The sequence below is a fragment of the Cucurbita pepo genome, chromosome 20, assembly GCF_057944985.1.
Source record: "Cucurbita pepo subsp. pepo isolate OVF chromosome 20, ASM5794498v1, whole genome shotgun sequence".
NCBI classification, from domain to species: domain Eukaryota; kingdom Viridiplantae; phylum Streptophyta; class Magnoliopsida; order Cucurbitales; family Cucurbitaceae; genus Cucurbita; species Cucurbita pepo.
The window spans coordinates 818,573-843,898 of record NC_141817.1 but is presented as its reverse complement, the minus strand read 5'-3'; the positions used below and the strand labels follow the sequence as shown (position 1 = coordinate 843,898).

General features: G+C 37.4%; 4 protein-coding genes across 5 annotated transcripts; 1 reads left to right on the top strand and 3 right to left on the bottom strand.

Annotated features, from left to right (window-relative positions):
- The first annotated feature begins 3,194 nt into the window (after positions 1-3,194).
- On the top strand, positions 3,195-4,386 carry LOC111783013 (thaumatin-like protein). The gene is made up of 2 exons (XM_023663880.2): positions 3,195-3,355; positions 3,457-4,386. Exons 1-2 carry the CDS (start codon positions 3,289-3,291, stop codon positions 4,137-4,139), a joined length of 750 nt encoding a protein of 249 aa, XP_023519648.2. The 5' UTR covers positions 3,195-3,288; the 3' UTR covers positions 4,140-4,386.
- A 1,146-nt stretch (positions 4,387-5,532) lies between these two features.
- LOC111783014 (uncharacterized) lies at positions 5,533-9,883 on the bottom strand. Its single transcript, XM_087120856.1, has 10 exons — positions 9,697-9,883; positions 9,563-9,632; positions 9,151-9,218; positions 8,780-8,841; positions 7,963-8,044; positions 7,642-7,875; positions 6,579-6,707; positions 6,441-6,502; positions 6,228-6,343; positions 5,533-5,833 (listed from the first exon to the last, which is right to left on the bottom strand). The coding sequence occupies exons 1-10, from the start codon at positions 9,745-9,747 to the stop codon at positions 5,796-5,798; spliced, it is 912 nt and encodes a 303-aa protein (XP_086976982.1). The 5' UTR covers positions 9,748-9,883; the 3' UTR covers positions 5,533-5,795.
- Positions 9,884-10,375: 492 nt separating this feature from the next.
- On the bottom strand, positions 10,376-11,476 carry LOC111783012 (peptidyl-prolyl cis-trans isomerase FKBP17-2, chloroplastic). The gene is made up of 3 exons (XM_023663879.2): positions 11,017-11,476; positions 10,844-10,888; positions 10,376-10,772 (listed from the first exon to the last, which is right to left on the bottom strand). Exons 1-3 carry the CDS (start codon positions 11,370-11,372, stop codon positions 10,418-10,420), a joined length of 756 nt encoding a protein of 251 aa, XP_023519647.2. The 5' UTR covers positions 11,373-11,476; the 3' UTR covers positions 10,376-10,417.
- A 1,025-nt stretch (positions 11,477-12,501) lies between these two features.
- On the bottom strand, positions 12,502-23,447 carry LOC111783009 (putative serine/threonine-protein kinase SIS8). Of its 2 annotated transcripts, none has more exons than XM_023663875.2 (13): positions 22,152-23,447; positions 18,913-19,350; positions 17,052-17,155; positions 15,517-16,670; positions 15,326-15,366; positions 15,108-15,176; positions 14,808-14,908; positions 14,434-14,512; positions 14,229-14,327; positions 14,080-14,148; positions 13,895-13,944; positions 13,638-13,814; positions 12,502-12,860 (listed from the first exon to the last, which is right to left on the bottom strand). In XM_023663875.2, the coding sequence occupies exons 1-13, from the start codon at positions 22,644-22,646 to the stop codon at positions 12,716-12,718; spliced, it is 3,021 nt and encodes a 1,006-aa protein (XP_023519643.1). In that variant the 5' UTR covers positions 22,647-23,447; the 3' UTR covers positions 12,502-12,715. The 2 variants fall into 2 exon arrangements, with proteins under 2 accessions (XP_023519643.1, XP_023519644.1); XM_023663876.2 differs by having other exon boundaries at positions 18,913-19,369; positions 22,152-22,288.
- Positions 23,448-25,326: the final 1,879 nt, after the last annotated feature.

The following is a 25,326-nucleotide window of genomic DNA, read 5'->3' as shown; positions in this document are numbered from 1 at the left end:
TCATCATCCCCTCATCATCCGTAAGATTTCAGGAAGGAAGCACTTCTTATAAGAATATAAAAACTAAAAACCTCTTTTTAGTAGATGTTTCTTAAAATCGTTAGGCTGACGGCGATGCACAATGAGTTTAAACGGACAATATCTGTTAGCGGAGGGTTTGGACGGTTACAAATGAAATTAGAGCTCAATATCGGGCAATATGCCCGTGAGGACGCTGGGCTCTCGATCCCACATTGGTTTAGAGGAGAACGTAGCATTTTTTTTTATAAGGGTGTAAAAATCTCTCCCTAATATATGCATTTTAAAATCGTGAGACGGATGAAAGCGGAAAATATTTAGATTGTGGGAGTAGCAATCTTCATGCTTGCTAATATTATGTTTTTTTTTAACGATTAGAGAAGAAAATAGTTTAAAAAAGAAAAAAAAAAAAACAAACAAACAATTAAATTTGAAATTAAAAATTGGAAATTAATTAATGGGCTGGGGCCTGAGAGGAAATAGATTTAAATAAATAAATTCTTGTTGGGCTGATGGGCCGAAATAGATTTAAATAAATAAATTTTGTTGGGCCTGATGGCCGAAATAGATTTAAATAAATAAATTATTGTTGGGCCTGGGCCTGATGGGCCGAAATAGATTTAAATAAATAAATTCTTGTTGGGCCTGATGGAGCCTGGGAGGAAATAGATTTAATAAATAAAATCTTGTTGGGCCTGATGGGCCTGTGAGAAATAGATTTAAATAAATAAATTCTTGTTGGGCCTGATGGGCCTGTGAGAAATAGATAAATAAATAAATTCTTGTTGGGCCTGATGGGCCTGTGAGAAATAGATTTAAATAAATAAATTCTTGTTGGGCCTGGGCCTGATGGGGCTGAAATAGATTTAAATAAATAAATTCTTGTTGGGCCTGATGGGGCCTGAGAGGAAAAGTCTTGTTGGGCCAGTAGAGAGATCATGGTCCAAATCTAAGCCCAAATCCATTGCTTTGCTGAAAAGCTCTAACGAAGCCCAAAAACGAAAACTGACTGAATCAAAAGGATTATATATTATATAATCATTAAAAATATCTAACATACTATATATTACATATACCGAATGTTGTAGCTAAACGTTTTCAAATTGGAAAATTTCAAAAAGAATATATATATAATTTTGCGTGAGAGATTAAAACGTAGTATGTTAATGAATGGATTCATTTTTGTTACGTCAAAAATTAAACGACGGTAAATAAAAAAGGATGAAAGAAATAATAATTGTAACAGCCCAAGCCCACCGCTGGCAGATATTATTATATGATGTTTCGTTTCCCTCTCCCACTCATGTCTGATGTCACTTGTAACAGCCCAAACTCATCATTACTAGATATTGTTTCTTTGATTTTTCCTTTTCAAGTTTTTCTTTGAAGTTTTTAAATAAGGAGAGGTTTTTACACCTCTATAGAGATCTCACAATAGCTAACTTATTTTTGGAAGAAACCAATCTAATTAGTTTAAATTTAAAGATTAAATATACATCAAGTTTTGAATATTATAAAAATAGGAGCATGTGAATGATTTTGTTTTATTATGGTTTTTGACCGTAAAATATATAATTCAAATCTAACTTTATATTTAATAAACATATAAGAGATCGAACTAAAAAGGATGCTGCTTGTGGGCTTCCATACTTAAAAAAACATAAAATGATTTAAATATTCCTCTGTTTCTTCCCCTAAATTTAAGAATGTTTTTTTCTTTTTCCTTTTCAAATTGATTATTGATTTTGTATTATTATTATTATTTTTTTTTTAAAGTATTAGATCTGTCGTCCGGACCAAACAGTTTAATAAACGACAATAATGAAAATAGAGTCGCCATTTGACGACGTTAGCTTTGGTGTCGGCCCCAGCAAAGAGAATTTATCTTTAGGGTAAAAGTAAAAAAGTGAAAAAGAAAAAGAGAAAAGAGAAGGGTATAAAGGGAAATTCGATGTAACTTTGTTAACGTGTGGTAATCAATAGAATGAAGGAATGTGAGCCGTTGATGCGAAAAGATCGAAGTTTGTGCTCAGTTGCGCCAAACGTGTGCATGGTACTTTCTTCACCAACTATCTACCAAATCCACACGTGCCGACCTTACTGCTGTTGTTAATATCATCAATCAATTAATTATAAAGTTAATTCTCGCACTAAATGTATCATTAGTTTAAATCATTGGGTTACCAATTTTGAAAAGAAACGTTGTTTTTGGATTTTACTGTTATGAAATAATAGTGTTTTTTTAATAAAAGGCAATAATCTCATATGAGATCCGGCCGGTTAAAGTAGAGAATGAAGTATTTCTTATAAGAGTGTAGAAACTTCCTTCTAGTAGACGTATTTTAAAATCGTAAAATTAACGATTATACGTAACGGTCAAAACAAATAATATCTACTAATGGTAGCCTTAAAACTTTCACCAAATAAATTTGTGAAATAAGAACTCGCACTAATATTTGAAATGTAATTAATATCTAATCCAAACCTCTTCAAATATCGTGTCTCGAATTTTTTTTGAAATATATCTTTAATTGATTGAATCAACATTCCTCTCATCCAAATTAACACACAACAAAAATTCAAATACATTTCTATAGGATCTAATGAAGGCTAAGTACATAAACTAATAGCAAAAGTTATTGATAAATTTTATCCACAAAATCAAATTTATAATCAGGAAAATAAAGAATGTAAAAAAAAAAAAAAAATTAATGACAGGCAAGTTTTGGTTCTCGAGGAAGAATCTAAAATGGGTAGCAGTCATTAGTAGGTTCATTGAAGAAAGTGAAGTGGTTTACAGTTTTGTGAAGAATGGAGGAGAGAGGCCATATACCAGTAGGCCACATTCATACTTTTATTCAAAACAGATTCCCTTGACATGTGAAGGAGTTTCCTTTTTGTAAAATGAACACAGCCAAAGCCCCTCCTGTGCTTCTGACATCTTTGGGAACTGGGCAACTTTGTCATCATTTATCCTTCTCTCTAACTCAGCTCTAAAATAAATATTGTCTTTTTTGAATTTTTACTTTTGAATTTTATCTTTGGAGAGAGTTTTTTATCATCTTATAAGGAATGATTCATTCTCCAAACCAATCCGAATCCACTTTTTTAGTGCGCCAGGTCTCTCTCCTCCTAATTTTACTCCATTTCCCCTCTGATCTGCATTGTCTGTCTATTTCTCTATATAAGCACTCATATCCATCAACTTTTTGAGGGAGCTTGAGCAGAAGAAAGACATACTCTCTCTAACTCACTATAACACTATCAGTCATGATGGTTTATCTGAGATCTCTTGTGGTTCTCACTCTCTACACCCTCTTGACTTCCTACAATTCAGGTAACTGACTCACTAATGAAATCTTCGGGTTATGTTTTGTGTTCTTAGATTCTAAACAATGTGACTCAACTCCATGGTTTTTCTTCTTGCATTTGCTACAGTTTTCGTCTCTGCAACTACAATAACATTCTACAACAAATGCCCTCATCCAGTTTGGCCTGGCATTCAGCCCAGTGCTGGCAAGCCCTTGTTGGCTCGCGGAGGCTTCAAGCTCCCACCCAACAAGGGCTACTCTCTACGCCTTCCAGCCCTGTGGTCTGGCCGTTTCTGGGGCCGCCATGGCTGTGCTTTTGACGCATCTGGCAGAGGCAAGTGCGCTACAGGGGATTGTGGTGGTGCCCTCTACTGCAATGGCATTGGAGGTGCCCCACCAGCCACTCTTGCTGAGATTACACTTGGAAATGACCAAGATTTCTATGATGTGAGCCTTGTTGATGGCTACAATCTGGCTATGTCCATTACCCCGTCTAAAGGCTCCGGGAAATGTAGCTATGCTGGGTGTGTGAGTGACCTTAACATGATGTGTCCTGTGGGCTTACAAGTTAGATCTCACGATGACCACAGAGTGGTGGCCTGCAAAAGTGCTTGCTCTGCATTCAATTCTCCAAGGTATTGCTGCACAGGCAGGTTTGGTAATCCGCAGTCCTGCAAGCCAACCGCATATTCCAAGATCTTCAAGACCGCTTGTCCTAAGGCTTACTCTTATGCTTATGATGATCCCACTAGCATTGCAACTTGCACTGGTGGCAACTATTTGGTTACTTTTTGCCCTCATCACAGTTAGATGCACTTTAAGCAAAAGAAAAAAAAAACGTTTATTATGATACTTTTGATAGGAGTTTGTTTATGGGGAATAGTGGCTTTGACTAATGGACTTGTATTGATGCCATCTCTCTCTCTCTCTCTCTATTGTTACTAGGTATTAATAGGCTTTTGGCCGTTGGGGCCTTGTATTAATGGCTGGCTTTTGGTTCTTGTGGACTATGACTTATGAGTAAAAGGGAACTAAGAAGCTGATTAGCTTGCAAGAATCGCAGTCTCTTGTCCCAATTGGTAATATGGAAATGACAATATTGTATTACATGAGGTGAAAAGCTGTGCTGGGATAGTGTGAGTGGATTTCTAGTGTGTTCCGTTGGCTATATCTTTATAAGGTAAAGCATGCCAGCTGGGTCAGCCATCCAATGGCAGTGCTTTTCACATGAAAATATATTTAAAAAGGGAGCCATTTTCCACTCGACACACTTGCTTTTCTTTTAAAAAAAGTTCACCTAAACACTACTTTTTCATTTAAGAACATGTATATTACGAAACAGTTGCAAATATTCGGTTACCTTGGCTCAGTGGAGTCTGTCTGTTTCAAATTACGGCCATCAGCACTGAGGGGAGGAGGGCATTGAAAATTAGCTGGGAAGAACTCTCAAGGGCCCAGCGACCGGCTACCTGTTGGGGGGCGCCTGTAAAAGAATCTTTAATTTAAACGTCAGTGTTTATCAATATAATGTACCAAATCAATTCAATTTCCGCGGCAGCCGAAAGAACAGGCTGATAAACAAGCAGCCCCCACTTGCGGAAAATTTGTAGTTATCATCCCTTTGAATGCTAAAAAGATCAATCAACTTCAGCCAAAGACTTCCATCTTTTGCTGCTTTTTGTCATCATAGAACACACTGGCAATTCAATCCATTACTTTTCTCTATTAAATTCAAATCACTATCCATATACACGAGAAGATAAAGTCTGATAAGAAAACAGGGAAATTCTATCATGTGGAATCAAAGACAGGCATTGATGATGAGATTGAACAAATAGAAAAGGTGATTAAAGACTGATTTGTGCACAGTAGACTCAGGGTAACACCAATGTAAACCCCATCATTTCAATTCTTATCTCGCTATTTATGTGAGCTCCTGCACCTGCAGCAAGCCTACATTTTAGTAAACTTATTGATGCACTTCTACAAAAATGATTGCTTTTTGACATGCCCCTTTGAGTATAGAAGACAGAGGCTAATGGGTCACATGACCATTGACGAGTCAAGATGATGAGGATTGCAAGCATTCCTGCATAAAGTGGGAATATCAATATTCCTACACAAAACAGTAATAACAAAGAATTAACGGACCTAACATTCGCAATTTTCCCTAAATCTGAAAAATAATCATGTGAATAAAATATTAAAAGAGACAAAATATGCCCTTTGTTTCATCTTGGTTTACTTTGATAGGTACAAACTCAAAAGATTTTGAGGTGGCATTTAGCAGTTCATATTTTTCATACAATATCCTCTCCGTCATGCAACAATTAATCAAACAAGTATCAATGTCGGTTGTGTAATCAATAGATACATCATAAGAGGAACAGTGGCAAGAGTAGTGTCGTAAGCTCTAATCAAACTAATGAAAACAAGAACTCAACAAGTCCAAATGCTAACCCTTCATCAATCTGTCGCTGCTTTCGTCCTTGCTTGCTCTGTACCTTGCACAAATTGTAAGAAACTTCAGGCAATAGATAGAATTAGCTTGTGCCGTTTCAAGAGTTATCATCCTGATGATTTTGTCATACTTAATAAAATCCCTGAATTGAAAATATATAACTTCAAAGAATAAGAAAATGAAGAAGAAAAATTATGCACGGGTATTCGTTTATAGATCCTGCATATTTCAAATGATGCTGGCTCAGTACTATCGGTCAAGGTATCAGACTTACGAAGGTAAAATATCAATAGTTTTTGTTACATGCTTAAGTAACCATAAGTCATAAATGAGGAGTACAGATGTTGGCTTTATTTCAGATACATAATATAGGTGACGCATGCGTAAGCAAGCAAATGAGTTACAATTAAAGCAATGAAGTTACAATTCTCTCTCACCAGTTTTGCTCGCCCCGGGGAATTTGCGGCTGTAAAAAGGAAATTCAAATAGAAAGTTTTTCTTGAAACACGAGGGCAGGTTTCCATATATTGCTGTAGGCAGTGGGATCAGGGGGCTGGAGTAGAATCAAACGGATCATTACTTTTACCATATGGTTGTTAAATTAGTGGGAGTGTTAATAAATGAAAGAACAAGAAAAAAAAGAACCCCACCTAGTCTCTCTTTTATAACGTACGTATTCGGTCACATTCCCGAACTTCTTATCTGCTGATTTCTGTTAATACAAAACATGCTAGTAATTAAGTCGAAGAAAGATTTGCTCATTAATTGAAAGGGAGGGGAAAGCAAACCTCAAGTAGAGGGATCCCACTGACAAAAAGAAGCAGCAATGTTAGGAATATTGGCCCAAGTATCACAAGCCACTCAATACCTTCCAGAACGGGAGTGGAAGCAACGAAGATTCCCCACCAAAGAAAGATCTGTTATCACCGTTGTTAAAAGCGTTCATCTATAAAAGGATTTTAAGAGAAATACTTATCTGGTAGAAAATATATGCAACCCCGTGGTAGAAAATAATTCGCAATACGATAAGTCAGTGCAGCTACACACCACCAAACTAATAATTTGAATCCTTACTCGGAGGGAAACACAATTTCTTCATCACAAATGTCAACATTTGAGTTTATCAAAGGTTCATATCTTGAGCATTCTTTCCTATGAAAAGTAATATATCGTAAGCTAAGCACTTGCATATGAGGGTGTCCAAGAAAATGATATTTATATTTTCTAAGTATCTACTAATAACCTAGAGCGCAAGCAACTCTTCTTCCGAAGAAGAATGTCATTCCTTGGCTTGACTTGGCAGGCTAGTAAGTCAAGTGAGAGGATGTAACCGCCCAAATCAACTGCTAGTAGGTATTGTTCTCTTTGGGTTTTTCCTTTCGGGCATCCCCTCAAGGTTTTAAAACGTGTATGCTAGGGAAAAGTTTCCACACCTTCATAAGGAATGTTTCGTTCCCCTCTCCAATCGATGTGAGATCTCACAATTCACCCCCCTTGGGGGCCCAATGTCTTCGCTGGTACACCGCCCGATGTCTGGCTCTGATACTATTTGTATTAGCCAAAACCTACTGCTACCAAATATTGTCTTCTTTGGACTTTCCTTTCTGGCTTCCTCAAGGTTTTAAAATACAATATTTGTCGGCGGTAGGTTAGGTTTGGACAGTTAGAGAGGAATATTATAAAGTAGAGTGAGCTTTTGTTAAAGCTAATGGAAAGGCCCAAGGATCTCAGTATAAAGCAAGAGTATTAAGCAGAAATAGATAGCCACTTACAAAGTTTTCGAAAGTGCATAAAGAAAGAATACGTGGAATGCCAGTTACAAAGTAAATGTACTTTTGGCAGTGGCCTAACCTCACCAAAGTAATTAGGATGACGAGAGACCTTCCAAAGTCCAACATCGCACCACTTCCCCCTATTTTCTGGAGAGTTTTTAAATGCCAATTTTTGTTGATCAGCTGTAGTTTCGATTACAACACCCACTAACCACATAATCCACCCAATTACATCCGCAGCTCGGAGAGATGGATTGTGATTGCTTGCATTGACCACCGTGATAGGTAAACATACGGTCCAGACCCAGACAGCCTGAATCAATGAAATGGTGGTTAGAGTAGCTAAAATGAGATTTTAATATGAGGATTGCACGAATGATAAAAGAATAATCAAATCCACCTGCAATATCCAGAAAACTGCTAATTTTCCCAAATTACTACGAATTTTATCAAAACGTCGATCCTCTCCCCATTGCAAAATCCTGAGAGAAAAATAAAGAGAAAAAAAAAAAAAAAAAAAAAACTACAATAAGCACCTGATATACAATGATTTCCATCGATATTGTCCTATCAGGTCATCCATAGACTGAACAAAAATTTATGATTTCCAGCAGTATAATTGAACATTATAGCCTAAAGACATATATTTCGAAAACTACCTTGGCCAATTTTCTAATTTCAAGAATTAAATCTCCCCTTCCTTCTGCAAATGATGCCCCATCTTGCACCGATAATAATAATATTGAGAACAACTGAGGAATTAGTGAGTGAGATCCCATATCGGTCGGGGAGGAAAACGAATCATTCTTTATAAGGGCGTGGAAACCTCTCCCTAGTAGATGCGTTTTAAAAACCTGGAGGGGAAGCTCGAAAGGAAAAGCCTAAAGAAGACAATATCGGCTAGCGGTAGGCTTGGCTGTTACATAGTGCTTGATTTCCATGTGTGCTTACATAAATTACTAGTTGGGTTGATAATACATAACTAGGTAACAAACATTTTTCTTCAGATTAAGGCCACGACATTTACTACAACATGCAAAAATATTCATGATGGAAAAATGCTTAGAAAAGCTTATTGCTATTGGGTTAAATTGGAAGAGTATGAAGAACAAAACAAGTTCTATCTCTTATACTAATTCTAAGCATGCAATACAAGATTACCACCAAAATGAAATGTGAAAATTGAAGACTTATTCATGGCAAGCTGTTATGAATACCTCATTAACAAGAAAAAACCGAGACGAAGGCCCCATGTCACTACAAGCACAGACAGAATTACCTGGAAAAATAGAACCATACTTTCAGATTAAATTTTTCTATAGAACACCAACTTCTTTTCATAGAGTAGGCAGTTCGGATACAGTGCAAGAACAGAACATGAACAACTTGAGCAACATAAAATGCCGATAGTGAAGTACGCCAAAAAGGAACTCCTACAAGTTTCTTCAGTCAAATGGTAAATCAAAACTATAGAGTTAAGCCCAAGGCAGGTTTTCACAGAACTTTGAAACCATGATTGGCATTTGTTACATCAGGAAAATTGTTTAATAATCGTTCTCAGGCAGCTTACAGAATCAAACAGCATTACCTGTCTAAAATGCCAAGTGCCTTTAAGAACTAGAGTCAAAACAGCAAGTATCACAAAATTTGTGCTACCTGTAAATCAGAAACTTCATAATTAGATATCAAAACTAAACAGTGATACCAAATGCCTCTACGTTTCTCAGCACCTAAACGACCAAATTCTTTCTTACTAAGCAATTCTGAATCAAATTATTCAGTCTGTTTCCGTAGAAACGTCCAATTTCTTCTTTACAGTCTCATTTCACTCGCGACATTAAAAATTTAAAAAAAAAAAAAAAAAAAAAAAAAAAAAAAAAAAAAACAATCAGGATTCCTTCTCTGGAATACTAATTCCAGCGATTCTCTTCCGCTTTTATTTCTCGGCAAAACGAATTCAGATTCTTGAGAAATGAAGGAGAAGGAAAGTAAGTAAATACCAGCGAAATCAGTAACTTTGTCAAATCTGAGAAGAGCTGTGATTATAAAGAACGACAGTTGATACCCAATCTGTAAATCAGAAAATAGGTGTGAGAAAGAGTTGATACCCAATCGGAGAAGTCGTAAATCTTACAGTGACAGTGGCAGTGAGGGCCAAGAAATGGGAGTCGATCACAGTGCCCATGAAGCTGTCAACGACGAAACGCTCTGGATTTCAGTTTCTCCCGTTCATTAAGATTCTTATCTGGTTAAATAACAAATTAGTCAATCAGAGAATCCAAGAGAGTTCCTCCGTTCCCGCCATTACAATCACTTTTCGAGAAAGGTTCTTCTATGGATAATAGTTTATTTTTAAATATTTTAATTAAAATTTGTAACCGATTTTAATATATATTTTATAATTATAAAATTAAATAAATAAACAAAAAAAATATATTTTTTTAAAATAAAAAATAAATTCACTCTCATCCCTTTTAAACTTTTTATTATCCTTTTAAAAACTATCAAATAAGTCAATCACTTATTGAAAGTATATTCTTAAAGTTCAACGATATGAGAGATATCGACGAAAAGTATAAGATTTCGAGAGCTCATGGATAGTTAAAAAGTATAACAGTTCAAATTTACCAATAGCAAATATTATCTGTTTTGGTGAGTGATGTCAGTCTTACAATTTTAAAACATGTCTCCCGAGAAATGTTTACACATTATTATAAGAAATGTTTCATTTACTTCTGTAACCGAGGTAAGATTTCATACCGAAGACCCAGTTGTTCCTTTCGATGAATTACAAACGAGAGATTTGATGTGAGTTACAAACTAAGTAGAAGTATGGGCATTGATTGAAGAAGAGTTCAAGCAGGAGCAATGGACACCTTGTCAAGCTCAACAACATACTCTAAAGTTGCAAAGGGAGGAATTTGAAGACCAGAACCCAAATCTCCACCTTTCTCTCCAAACCCCAAATTAGAAGGAATTATAACTCTCCTCTTACCACCTGCTTTCATGGATTTCACCACATATTCCAAACCTTCACACATTCCTCTGCTGTAAGGTCTTGAGCCCATCACCAAAGCCAGTGGCTTTCTACCACTTTCAAAGGTATCTACAAATACTTCATCACTGCCTTGTATCTTTCCCTTGAGGTTTATCACAACCAAGTCCCCGGACCTCGGTGTGGCGCCGCCGCCAACTCTCAGCTCGTAATACCTGTTTTTGCATCAGCAGAATGTGTTAGATGAGTGAGAAAGAGGGCAAGTTATAAGATGTTAGATATGCACCTTATGCCATTGGGTAGCTCTACTTCCTCTTCCTTTTCAACGTTTCTGCACAATCCAATGCTTGGTTATTATGGAAGTTTACAAGAATTGGTTCGTGTTCGTTCTACTGTTCTTAATTCAATTTGGGGCTAAGGAAATTAATGCGAAATTGAAAAAGAGAAGGGATTGAGGACCTTGTATTTGCTACTTCTTGAGAGACTTCGAGGCGGGTTTTGATCTGTTCGGAGATTACACCAAAGGCGAGAAAAGCAGCCCACCCAAGGCCTGCGCCGAGCCCGAATCGCCTTGTCAAGGTTGAAGCAATCCAATCCGTGGACTCGACATTGGTGGTGGGTCTCTGTTGCTCCACCTTTGTTGGGGCTGGTTTTGGTGGCTCCGATGAAGTAGTGCTCAGAGATGGAGATGGCGACGGAGTTTGCGGCGGTTGGGAAGGTGGGGTTGAAGGTGAAGGTGTTTGTGAGGAAGCCAAGTGATAAGTTCTGGTAAGTGGGTGGGATAGAAATGTATTTGATCCGAAAAAGGAAGCCATGATCACAAGCAGAGAGCAGCTGCAGCAAGTTACAATAACAATATAATTGAAGAAGCAGCAGGAAGAATTGGATGGTAGTCCCTGTCACTACCTTATCCCTTCTTCAGATATTTAGATGGTGGCTCCTCTCCCATTTCTTTCGTATTCGCCATGTGAGATCCCATATTGTTTGGAGTCGGAAATGAAACATTCTTTACAAGGCTCTAAAAACCTTTTCTTGGTAGACACGTTTTAAAAATATTTGAGAGGAACTCCAAAAGTGAAAGCCCGAAACGAAACATTCTTTACAAGGTCTGAAAACCTCTTCTTGGTAGACACGTTTTAAAAATATTTGAGAGGAACTACAAAAGTGAAAGCCCAAAGAAAATAATATCCGTAAAAGTGAAAGCCCAAAGAAAATAATATACGTCAGGAGGTGAAAGTTGTAAAGTTGTTACAAATGGTATCAGAGTTAATATCCGTCAGGAGGTGAAAGTTGTAAAGTTGTTACAAATGGTATCAGAGTAAGACACTGGGCAATGTGCCAACGAGGGGGTTAAGTCACGAAGGGGAGTGAATACGAGGCGGTGTATCAACAAGGACGCTGGGCCTGAAGGGGTGGATTGAAGGGTCCCACATCGATGGGAGAAGGGAACGAGTGTCAGCGATGACGCTAGGCCCGAAGGGGGTGGATTGTGAGATCCCACCAAACATTCTTTATAAAAGTATGAAAACATCTCAGATGCATTTTAACAACCTTGAGAATAAATTCGAAAGGGCAAGCACAAAGAAGACAATATCTGCTAGCAGTAGACTTGGGTTGTTACAATCGCTTGGGGCCCAACGTCCTTGCAGACTCACCGCCTGATATCTAGCACTAATATAGCTAAAGCAGACAATATCTAGTAACGGTAGGCGAATTTATGAGTTACAAAATAAAATAAAATAAAGGTGGAAATTTTGAAACATATAAATAAAGTTGAGGAGGAGAGTTGAGCAACCAATCAGTTGAGTGGTTAACAAAATGCTTTGTTTCTCCATTCCCAGCTATCATCTTCTGTTCAAACAATCCAATCCACCTGCAACTGTAATAATGTACCCAACCCATAACTAAACACATCAATTACATTGTTTTCAACTAACCTTTTGATTCTTCTTTTTTTTTTCTTTTTCCTTTTTTTACAACAAATACACATGCTGACAATGTCCCATCTCTGATAACATTGAGAAACCAGAAAATTGGAAAAGAATCACAGTCTCAAATTCATCACAGCTTTTGCTCTTCATTCTCAAGCAATCTCCCTCTCTCAGGCTTCCCTGCCCTTCTTTAATCTCAACCAGACAAGCTTCTCAACTTGGTTTGCCTAGCCTGATGGGTCTTCTGCAACTTGCAACAATCGAGCCTTATCACGACCACTTGGTCTCGGCACTTGAGAACTCGACATTGGCTTCTGCAGCGGCTTTAGCGCAGCCATAATCTCCGCAAATGAAGGTCTTAACCTTGGATCTCTACAAAGTGATCAGACATCAGGTAATCATGTGTTACTCTACTCTATGAATGCATCTACCTTATATTTTCAAACATAAAGTCACAATTTCACCAAAAGACGCATAAAAAAGGTAGATTAACCATGAGATTTCTACGTCCTTTTTCTTTTTGTTCGATAAAATACCAAAGTACAACAATCACATATAAACTTTGTGTTCTTGGAGCTGTTAAGCTGTAACGAGGGTTGATCCAAAATGATGTCTAATACCTCAGCAAACCCTTCCAAATGTGCCTCATCAGATCCTGATCGCACTAGAATGCAATTTAGCTAACAAGAACAAACGTGATTTCATGAGTAAAAGATTTCATGGAAGAGTCACAGATAGAGTTAATAGGATCTAGCTCAGCTATACCATTAGAAGCATGAGACTTCAAGCTGATAACATAATCAAATGTAACTAATTCAGAGCACGAGAGCTCCGGTACCTAAAAGATACCACCCCGACCAAGACAATCTTCTGCCACTCGAACTAACTAATTAACGGCTAAGCCGTTTCCGTGTTTCACTCTCTAACAACATACTTCAACTATTGGAGGCTTATCACTATCATCTAGGAGATGCTTTTAACATTCCAAACAGCTATATATTGAGAGCTAACCAACTGAAGTATACAAAAAAGAAAGTGAATCAAAGTGGCATAAGTTTCATAATGGTCATATGCAACAGAGATTGAAATGGCTAAATACGAACTTATGAGACAAGACGAGTCACTTTGAAGCAACATTTTAATACTTACGTTTGCCAGCATTTCCTAATAATGTCGGCGATGGCAGGATCCATATTGTCTGGGATGTCAAGACGGCGATGCTGAAAGCCAACGGCGCCAACAACTTGCATTGGGTTCATTCCTCCCCACGGTTGTTGCATCGTAGACAGCTCCCAAAGTATGACTCCGTAACTATAGACATCGCACCTATGCAAAAGGTATAACCAAAATGATTAAGAAAAAGAAGAAAACATCCAAATAGGTTCCTTTTCATGTAAAAATCTTACTTTTCATCTGAAGGTTCATTTCTCAGCACTTCTGGAGCCATCCACTCAGCCTGAAAGATAATAACATGAACATTAGATATTGTTAAAGCATCTCTTTCACATGGTTGAAAACTTGTAATCGCGATTCCGTATGAGTATTTCCGTATGAGTATATCGAAACAAACGAAAATTAATAAACTACTTACGGTTCCCGCTGTTGACCTTGAAGAAAGAAATGTGCTATGCTTCATTTTTGATAAACCAAAATCACACACCTAAACAAAAATATATTGTTAACAGTGGACTGATTATACCACAGAAGTTTAAAATTTGAGCAATGAAACAAGAGTTTCACCTTAACGACCCAATTTTTATCGACAAGTAGATTTGGGGACTTCAAATCACGGTGTACAACGACAGGCGTGCAATTGTGCAAATAATTCATTCCCCGAGCCTGAAAATTATGTCATTCATTTGAAGAAGAATGTCGATTAAACAAAGTCCAGGATTTATTTGGTGCCAAAATGAAACAGGAATTGACTATATAAACAAAACCATACTGCATCAAGGGCCATCCTCATTCGCTTTCGTTCGTCTAATTGATTGTTGGGACGGTGAAGCAACCTGTACAAGCTACCTCTGCAGCCAATATACCATTGGATATGTGAGATTTTTGGCCTTTGCCTCGAAACATGAAGGGCATAGAACAATATCATATTAGACATCTGTATGGATAAGTAAACAAATTATTTCTCATGCAGGCCTCTAACTTTTACAACTAAGATGAGTTTTGTTTTTTATATTTTAAAAGCTGATAGTTCGGTTATCTAAGCTTTAGAAAATAGTTCCACATGGTCCTACTCCGTTTACGATGTTATTAGTTAGTTTAATAGAAATATGATGCGATAGTCACATACGTAGAGAGCTGATGTACCTGGGAAGAAATTCGGTAACAATTGAAAGATGGGGAGCACGAGTCACAGCTCCCATGAAGAGAACAACATTTGGATGCCGAAGCCTTTTCATAATTCGAACCTTTAAATGGAAATCACAGCATAAGATACTGAAAATTATAACAATCTTAGCTATCTATATAATAATAATCACAGATGCAGGCTTGAGAACTTGATGAAAGGATAAACATGAGAGGTGTCCATGAAATTGAATTCTCTACTGAATCATTAGAGGACATCAGTTGCAAATGTCCCGAAGTAAAAGACTGACAATGTCGTACCTCACTTTTGAATTCTTCAAGAGTTTCGCCAGAAATATCCTGGTCTAGAAATCTCTTCACAGCTACCTCCTACAGAAACAGATGATGGCTATAAGGTCTACACCCTTAGGACATGATAATAATTAACAAAGAACGGAATACGTTAGCAGACTCCTCCAAACAGATGAGACCAATAATGTTTAATGGTAGATTTTCACAGTTTGTACAAAAGAACTCACAGTTCCATGCCAATCTCCACGGTAGACCTCCCCATATGATCCTGCAGCACAAAGAATACTCAAACAAGTTCAAATTTTACTTATAGCTGTTAAAAAACTGAATCGAAGTTTAAATGTTTTTTTAAATGAGAAACATGAAATTTTAAATAAGTTCAATAGAACATCACAATGCATGGATTAGCAGTTAGTACCAAGTCCAATACGCTCGCCCAAGGAAATTTCTTCCCATGGGATTTCACATTCTGCAACATCATCAAGGGTAATATCGGATTTTGTGCTTTCGTTTCCTACCGATCTATCTGATATTCGTTCACCCTCTGAATTTTCTCCACATGCTTCATGCTCCCTATCTCCACTTCCACGTTGCTCATAAAGAGCAGCATCGGCCTCAACCTGCTCATATTGCTTGTTGACAGCCGCCGTTGTTGCAACCACTGCAGCAGCAGTGGCTGTGGCAGCAGCTGCTACAGGAATTTCGAGATTTGCATCGGTATTCTTTGCTGCAGCTACCACCATTGATGATGCAACAACAGCTGCAGCAGCTGCTGCTGCTGCAGCGACAGGCACATTTCTCCCATACTTCACTGGAGTTACCTCAAACGGTAAGGCTATAGGTTGTCCAGATGATTCTCTTGAATCAAGAGAGAGGTTTAGTTCCAGAGGTTTATGGTGCAGTTGTTGGCCATGGGTAGGGCTTGCTTTAGAATGCTGTCTGGGCTGAGGCAAGGGCGGCAAAAAGTTAGTTGGACGAGGATCTTTCTTATCTACACTTTCACAGAGACCAGGCACCTTCCTACTTTGATCCTTGTCTTCCGTTGGTGACTTAGACTCAACGATAACATCTATTTGGTCGGGGTATGCCTCGGTAAACAAGTTAGGGGGAGCAACTACACCACTTTCAAGCAACACGTCATGAAGCTTCTGAGCCAACCGTGGATTCTCTTTGGCAGCATCAATCATGTATTGTGAAACATCCTTTACTTTCATTCTGCGCACGGCAGGTGAACTAACACCCTCGGTCCATGAAGGTGATCGAATGTGCATGCCAGGATAATTTGGTTTGCTAGCAAAATCACGTGACGGCCCCTTGTTGACATTGGGAGGATCATATTCCTTTGTGGCACTGAGAGTCCCGGACTTCGGTTTCCTATCCGATATCCCAAAATATGGATTTTCCTCTAATGAACTGCCAACCCCACTGCTTGAAGATGCTGCCTGAGAGGAATCAACATCTCTAGAAAGTGGACTGGCTGAAAAAGGGGATCCATCATACTCTACATGCGATCCAGCAACATCAGCTGGAATTAGTGCACCAGGATCTGCCATTAAATCGACAATGTACTCCCTGGAAGTCAAAGGATCAGAACTTCAATACACGATTTCGATTTTCCAATCCCCAAATAAATACGACAAGTAGTTTAGTTCTTCCTCTGTTTTCAACATGATTTCCACTTCAATAGCTAGAAAAATCAAGCAATTAATTACTAATGATTTAAATTCACAATTATATACCTCTGCTAGATGTGTGTATTAGGTTATTATACCCACTCGTCAAATTACAAGGCTCGTGCAATAGTACAACCTCAAAAGAACGAGAGGCAGAAAGAAAACACGTTTCCAAACAATGATATGCACAAAAAGCTAAAAAGAAAAATTTTCGAAAAGAAAAACAGACACTCACAGACTCTTCTGCAAGATGAAAACGCAACATATAATAGCAGGCTACCTTCCATCATCAATCTTTACGAAGTTCATTGCCACATCATCAGAACCCGTGTACTGTGGTCCTTTTACCAACCGACAAGGAATGCCCACGCCATCTGCCAAAAGCTAGATAAACATATAAACACAAGTCAGCAAAAGCAAGATCCAAGGGTAAGATAAATATCTTAAATAGCAAAAGTTCAATGCAATTTGCACATTAAAAGGGAGAAAGTACAAGAAAAAGGGGCAAACCAATACTATTAACCAGAAAAATATTAATATCTGTACTACATGATTGAATGCATCCTTATCTATTGGTTGAAATTTCTAGATCAGTAGGCGTACACTTCAATATGGTAAATCAGGTACTAGATAAGAAATAACTATATCACATGCTTAAAATACCATGTACAAGGGGAGGGACAACTAGTGACCATGAGCCAACTAGTGTTCTTGAGGGCTTTCTTGTATTTTTTGTGAGCTTTCTTTTAAAGATCAATAACCGACAAAGAATTAAGGTTTATTAGGCATCTTCAATTTCTAAATCATCTAACAATTATCATGGTCAAGGACCTCAGAACTCTATTGTAGGGAGAAAAGTGAAGCTAAGAGAAAAGATACCAGATGAATCAATCGACCTTGCCCTAATATACTGTATAGGTTCCCAACTTCAAGGTTAAAACCATCTAGATCATGCAAAGGTTTCGCTTCGACCCAGATTTCCTCTTTCATCATTCCTTTAGAAAATTGAATCCCTATAATGAGATTAAAATACAACCTTGGACATCAAGCCCACCGTTAGCAGATATTGTCCTCTTTGGGATTTTCCTTTCGAGCTTCCCTCGAGGTTTTTAAAACGCGTCTACTAGGAAGAGGTTTCCACGCCCTTATAAGGAATGTTCGTTTCCCTCTCTAACTGATGTGAGATCTAACAATCCACCCCCTTGGGGGCCAGCGTCCTTGCTGGCACACCATCCGATGTCTGGTTCTGATACCATTTGTAATAGCCCAAGCCCACCGCTAGCAGATATTGTCCTCTTTGGGATTTCTCTTCTGGGCTTCCCCTCAAGGTTTTTAAATGCATCTACTAGGGAGAGGTTTCCACACCTTTATAAAGAATGTTTCATTCCCTATTCCCTTCTCCAACCGATGTAAGATCTAACATGACTGCCTAAAGTATGACTGAACTTCCCTATCAAGCTTCACCAGAAATCCCCATATCAAAGTTGAAACACAACTTGGTGATGGCTATCTAAGGACACCTAACAATACCACCGTCTAACTTTTCTAAGAGAACTCTATCCTAGTATATCTTTATCATATGCAACACCGAGCCGGAGTAAGTATTTAACTGGGAGAATCTTTCACCATGGCATTGGCAAGGAGAGACATTTTTTTCCTCATGTTAGTTAAACCAACTATTCCTAAAGCTTTTGAAGAGAGATAAGGTTTCAGCTTATCAATGACGACCTCACTCTTCATTAAACCTTGGCATAGAAAATTTCCAACAAAGTTTTGCATTCTTTTAGCAAGACCCACCAAAATCTTAAAAATGGAAATGTAATAAAGGGGCAAACTTGAGAGTAAACTGGTAGATCACCTCCCTAAGAGAAAAACTTTCTTCTACTTTCCAAGAATTCCAGAACTTTTTAAGCAGATCATCGTACTATCAACCTTTATGCATACTTGGTACTTATCATCCTGAACCTTACAAACATTTGATACACTAGAATAGGTGTATTTATGACATCACCCTATTAGAATTCTCAAGAATTGGGCATCGAAGGCTGTGTGAAGTCGTAAATTTAATAGCAACATAAAACTCATCGTTTGATGCATAAATGATAATAAAAAATAAAAATTAGGTTGCGGGGTGCAAGTACCTTGAATAACAATGCACGATGACGGGCCAACCCTACAGTAAGGGAGCCAAGAGGCAAAACCATACTGCCAAGGGTTGCTTTCAAGCTGTAACTAAGATTTCTCCATTTTATCAACATCTTTTCAGGATCCCCCACTGGTCCCCCCATATGATCTGAAACTAAAACAGCAAGCTTCCGCACCAAATAACTATTTACAGAAATTGGAGATTCTGACCCCATCTTGATGGCCATCTCCAATGCTGTCTGTTCAAGTTTCAATAAGTTAGCATCAGCAGCTTTGTTGATCAGAACTGCTTCCCAAGTGACACTGCCAGACATTGGTGCTCCTTGCAAATCAACTAAGGAAGGCATTTTCTCTGAGGTGGACTCGGTGAAGACGCCATATAGGTCATAAAAGCCATCCAAGATCTTGTCATCATAGCTAAGAGAATTGTAATTCTGTGAAGCACGCATAAATCTACGATATGAGATGGGTTAGAAAGGAATAAATGTAAAACAAAGTAGAGATGCACAATAAAGGTATGTTACTAAGTACAACATCATACACCAACATTTGTAGTTTTTGTAGCCAAAAGGCGGTATGAAAAAATGACAAAATTCTTTTTTTCGACAAAATAAATTCATGTTTGAAATAGACAAATAAGGTGAAAATGACTGACCATATTATATTAATGCATAGTTGGAGATTATACAACAATTAGATGAAACAATTGTAAAGAAAGTGAGGGGGTGAATATCTCTTCTCAAATCGTCTATCTTCCAACTCGATTCCTCTTTCTCTATAGGCAATGTTGAATTCCCCCAACTTATAAGGTGATTGAGTTTCCCTTGTTTTTTTACCATCATATAGGAAATTCCTTATTTTTCTTCTACAATAAGAGCAACTTTCGTTCCGATATGAAACATAGGCATACACAGTAGATAAAGCTCCCTTATAGAGTTATCTTGAATAGCCACTCACATTTCTCCTCCAATGAATGTGTTTTAGTAAGGAGAAACCATGAAAGTAATGAGCGTCTTGAACGTTTCCATCAAAACTAACCTGATACAATTGAAGTCTTGAACTCTAATTGCTTTTTCCTTCTTTTGTATGTAACATAAGGAGGATTTTTTTTATTCTTTCAAGGTGACCTTAATGTCCTATTGGAGAATATTCCAGAATTTATAAGGAACTCTCCGGTAAAACCATCCAACCCAGGTGTTGTAACTGTCCAGATATTGTCTATTTTGGCATGTTACGTATCGTCGTCAACCTCACGGTTTTAAAATGCGTCTGCTAGGAAGAGATTTCCACACCCTTATAAGGAATGCTTCGTTCCCCTCTCCAACTTATGTGAGATCTCACAATCCACCCCCGTTGGGAGCCCAGCGTCCACGCTGGCACACCACCTGGTGACTGACTCTGATACTATTCGTAACAGCCTAACCCCACCGCTAGCAGATATTGTTCATTTTGGCCCATTACGTATCGTCGTCAACCTCACGGTTTTAAAACGCATCTGTTAGGGAGAGGTTTCCACACCCTTATTATAAGAAATGCTTTGTTCCCCTTTCCAACCGATGTACCTCACAATCCACCCTCCTTGGGGGCCCAGTGTCCTTGCTGGCACACTGCCCGGTGACTGGCTCTAATACCAAAACCCCACCGCTAGCAAATTTTGTCCGTTTTGGCCTGTTACATATCGCCGTCAACCTCACGGTTTTAAAACGCGTCTGCTAGAAAGAGGTTTCCACACTCTTATAAGAAATGCTTTGTTCCCTTCTCCAACCAATGTGAGATCTCATAGGTGCTTTTGAACTCCCCTTTCAATTTACCGATGCAGCCACCTTCACTCTCATAGAAGGGTCAAACATTGAATAGAGATTCGCTCCCACTCCATCACTTCCAAGTACATCTTCATCCCATCTTTTTTTATACAATTTGACAAAAAAGACTTCACTATCTCCACAAATTCTGCCTCCAAGCCTTATGCTCCAAACAAACTTACTCCATCAACAAACTCAATGATGAAGCTCTTCTTCTTTTTAGCTGCCAAAAAATTGTACAAAAACTGAATTTCCACCCATTCTATGAGCCAAGTTAATTTTTACCAGCACTATCTTGCCTTTTTCAAAGTGATCTCCAACTACTCTCTTTTCAAAATCCTCTTTTTTCTAGCAAGGCATTCAATCTTATCCCCGATTTCTTGGACACTACCAAAGATGGTTTTACACCATAGTTTGTATTCAAATTCACAACTCTGCCTATTGGTTGTTCTTCGATAGCTATACTTACACACTTTTATATCTCAACAGTTCCTCCCAAACCAATAAAAGAAACATGGGCATCCTATGTAAAGATACATTAATACAAGCGGTACTCAATAAAGATTTATCAAAAACATGTCGGGGTGCAAATAGAGTAAACTATGTCGGGGTGCAAGCGGTACTCATGAATAGTCCACTAAATTCATGTGGCGACTAAGTTTTTTCTTTCAGGTGAAAAACAGAACTCAACAAATGAAAGTACAAGAAGAGAACATAAGAAAGAATTCTCACAAAAATTAATCAAATTACAGGGAAAAAACACCTCCAAGCAAAGACAAATATGAAGAAAAGAAAATAAGGAAATTACTTCAACATGATGAAGTTGTACATGAATATGATGAAATAAACAAGTACAATATCAAGGTTATTTTAAAGAAATATAAATTTAAACATAAATGAAAAAAGAAAAAGAAGGAATAAAACTCCATATATTGCAACCGACCCTTTTCCAGACGGGTCAAAGAAGAGACGATATTAACACATACAACCACAGCATAACTTGAGTGATTATCTGCTTCTAATATCAACCACGATGTTCCCCTGATATATAGAACATTCATGAATCTTGGACGAATCAAACAAACAGATATAAACGAATGGATAATATAACGTTAACCGAAGTTTTAACTGAACAGCTTGAGGTTAATTGCAGACAACAATTTCATGGATGAAGATGAAGCATTCATCACACCTCATCCACGGGCACTAAGCAGCCCGATTTCCAAAATTCTGAGCCACTGATTTTAAGTATCTCAATTAGCAACCACAGAAACTTATAATAAACATGGTTTTATGGCAGAAAGATAGTTATAAAATTTACGTCAATCAAACGAATTGGAGCAATGCATTAGCATTAAGAGATGTATGTAGGCACGAGAACAGAATGTAAGAGTCAACCACATTAAATTAGCTCGTGAACAGAGCAGATTTACCCAATATCTGAAGGCAATAACTTCAGCTGGAGTGTTATCAGGATCACATGACCCCAAACTGATCTGCTTCACAGCCTCAATCTGAGCCGCCTCAGGATCCTCTCTAGCACTCATTTCCAAAGCAAGCTGTATCTGATACTCTTCCTCTATATCAGGATCCCTCGAGTTACTCGACCCTGAATCATGCCTAGATGTATCCAATGCAGCATCTCTGCTAGATACTGAATCCGATGGCTCCATTATCTCCCCTGCAGTGGGATTCGAAGATGATGGAGGGCTGGGGCTACGCCTATTTGTAACAGAGTTCAGCCAACCGGATAACCCCGATAAGGGTTTATGCTCAGAGCTAAAATGGGTCGGCCGGGAGCGAGATAGCAGCTTATCAGACGATGAAGCCTCAATTAATTTACTGCCCCTCGATGAAGTAGACCCTTCGGATGCGTCGTCTGACTGACCACTGGACATGATGTGGAACTTCTTGAGGAGGTTCTTCATATTACCTTCACCGAGTCAGAGAATCGAATGCTAAAGTAAAAATCCGGCCATAAGCCTCTCCATTGTCGTAGAATTAGCATCAAACTCCAATCCCTGGGTCACCACTAAAAGTCGTTGAAAGCTCAAATCATTAACGAAAAGCCCCAGAGTTAAGCCGTCATGTCAAACCCAGAAGCCATAACGATTTCAAGAGGTTCAAAGTCAAGCAGCGAGAATTACCGACTGACCCAGATGCTTGTATTGAACGATAACTCCCTAGTTTTGATTAACAAACAAGATACTCCAAACTTGAATTGAAAACAGAAACAGATACTAAATCTCAAAGAACATACACATAGAGATGATATCGATATCGCAATCGAAGCCTGAATAGTATTACCGCCTGATAACGGAATCGGAATGTGAGTAAGGAATGGAAACCCCAGGAAATTAGATCTTAATTCACACTGAGAAGGGCGCAGAGGTCATTGAAAAGAGGGAAGAAAGGTTGAATAAAGGGGCAGGTGAAGGCAGGCTAGAGACACCGGAAGCAAGCAAGTGGGTTAGAGTAGGACCTTTAAAGAGTGACCCACTTGAGTTTGAGAGACGGGGAAGGATTTCGCGGTCCCAGAAAGCCAAAAAAAAGGCTCTCCACTCCAACTGTTGAGAATAGGAAAATTTCTTGGCACTCAGAGCTGCGCAGCAAAATCCCCTCTCTACTATATCTCTCTATCTCTTCTTGGAATCCAAAATTCCAAGTGTGACGGTCTGAGTTGGAAAATTATGGTGGACTGCACATAAATGGAATATAAAAATGAACAACTTGAAGAACCAGTCTGCTGAATTCCACTTTTTACCATTTCAACCAAAAGGGATATCATAATTCCTTCCATTTTTCTTTCAACTCCTATCATCGACCCCCCAAATAACTGTTTTAACATCTTTATTTCAACTGAAATTATCAAAACTTTCTTCCATTTTCCTTATTCAAACTATGATTTGACCTTTATTCTCTTCCAAACCGATATTAAATACTTGGGTTTCAGTTCTTTGGGATTTTTAATTGTTGGGTGTCGAAAAAATCTGACATTTTTGGTAGTGGAATGAAAGATTTATAATCTTTGATCATCAAAACAAACCCTAATTAATTTATTGCACGTGTATCAGATTAGGTAGTGTAACTAACGAGATTAAAATAGAATATTTTGGTGCCAAATACAATTTACTGTCTCCTCTTTGTTCCAGAATTAAGAAACAGATGGCTACAAGAGTTTTAATTCCATGTGGATTTTTTATTGTTGGTCTAAAAAAAATTCGTTTTTTTTTTTTTAATGATATGTATTTTGATCATCAAAATTGTGGTCGTTTAAAGAATATTTATGAAGAGTTGTAATACTACTTTTAATCTTTCACGAAGATTTTATAGTCTAAGGGAGTAGAAATCCATTAAAATATTGAATGAAAATTATGACCTAAAACGGGGTTCCGATAACTTATAATGAAAATTGAGATTTGAATACCGTCACACTATTTCATCTGACCACGACACTTTTTTTATATATCAATTTTCATCCAAAAATTTAAAGGAATATAAAAAAAGAAATGTGTGTATTTTGAGAATAAGTATGAGATTTCACATCAATTTGAGAGAATAACGAAAAATTCTTTCTAAAAATGTAGGAATCTCTTCTTAACACGCGTTTTAAAAACAGTGAGATTATACGTAATGGGCCAAAGTGGACTAGTGGACCGTAAGTCTATCGAATAAATATGTAAATAAGAAAATGAAAGAAAAATTAATTAATTTTTTAATATATATATTTTTTAATCCAATTTTGTTATTATTTGGAACAGGCAAAAGATAAAGAAATAAATATTTTTAATATGTCTAGTTGAAGAAGTATGATTTTACTAAATTTTAAAATCTATTTTAACCTCAAAATCAATTATATAATTTATTTATTTCTTTTGTCAAATTAGTTTTTTATCCCAAATTTTCTTTTTGAAAAACTAAAAAATTCAAATTTTTCATTTTAATTCACCGGTTAGGCGTGGTGGACTAAGGTTCAGGAAGTCAACTCTTATGCCAAATAAAGGTTCGACTTAGTTTAGGATATCTGATCCATTTCAAATCGAACTTTTCAAATAAGAATTTTTTACTCCGAACGTAAATTTGAAACATTTTACGAAAAATCACGAATGTTTTTTACTATTTATTATTTTAAAAAAAAAAGTGTTAGTTTTGCACTAGGTTAAATGTTGATTTGAAACTAATATATGTTTTGGTGGAGTGAATGGCTTAGAACTTTGGTAGAGGATATGGAGGCAGCTGTAACCCACCATGCAAATAATTAATTTCTTCGACATTATTTATATATATATATATATATATAATATACGCTACAATTCTTCCACAAATTTAGTTAGTTATTCCCCTCGTTCTTTCGACCATTTTCCATTTTAGTTCAAGTTTTAGGAGAACGAAGGATTGTGGCTTAATAAACTATAGGTGCAGTAAAAATAATTGACTTATTGATAGTCCGATTCAAACTTTCCTTTTGAGAGGTAGAATATGAATTTCAGGAACATCTGACATGGTATATATATATATATATATATATATAAAAAGTTTTTATTTATTATTACTATTAATGGAAAAACTAAAATAATGCAATGCTTAAATAATTAAATTTAAAAAGTC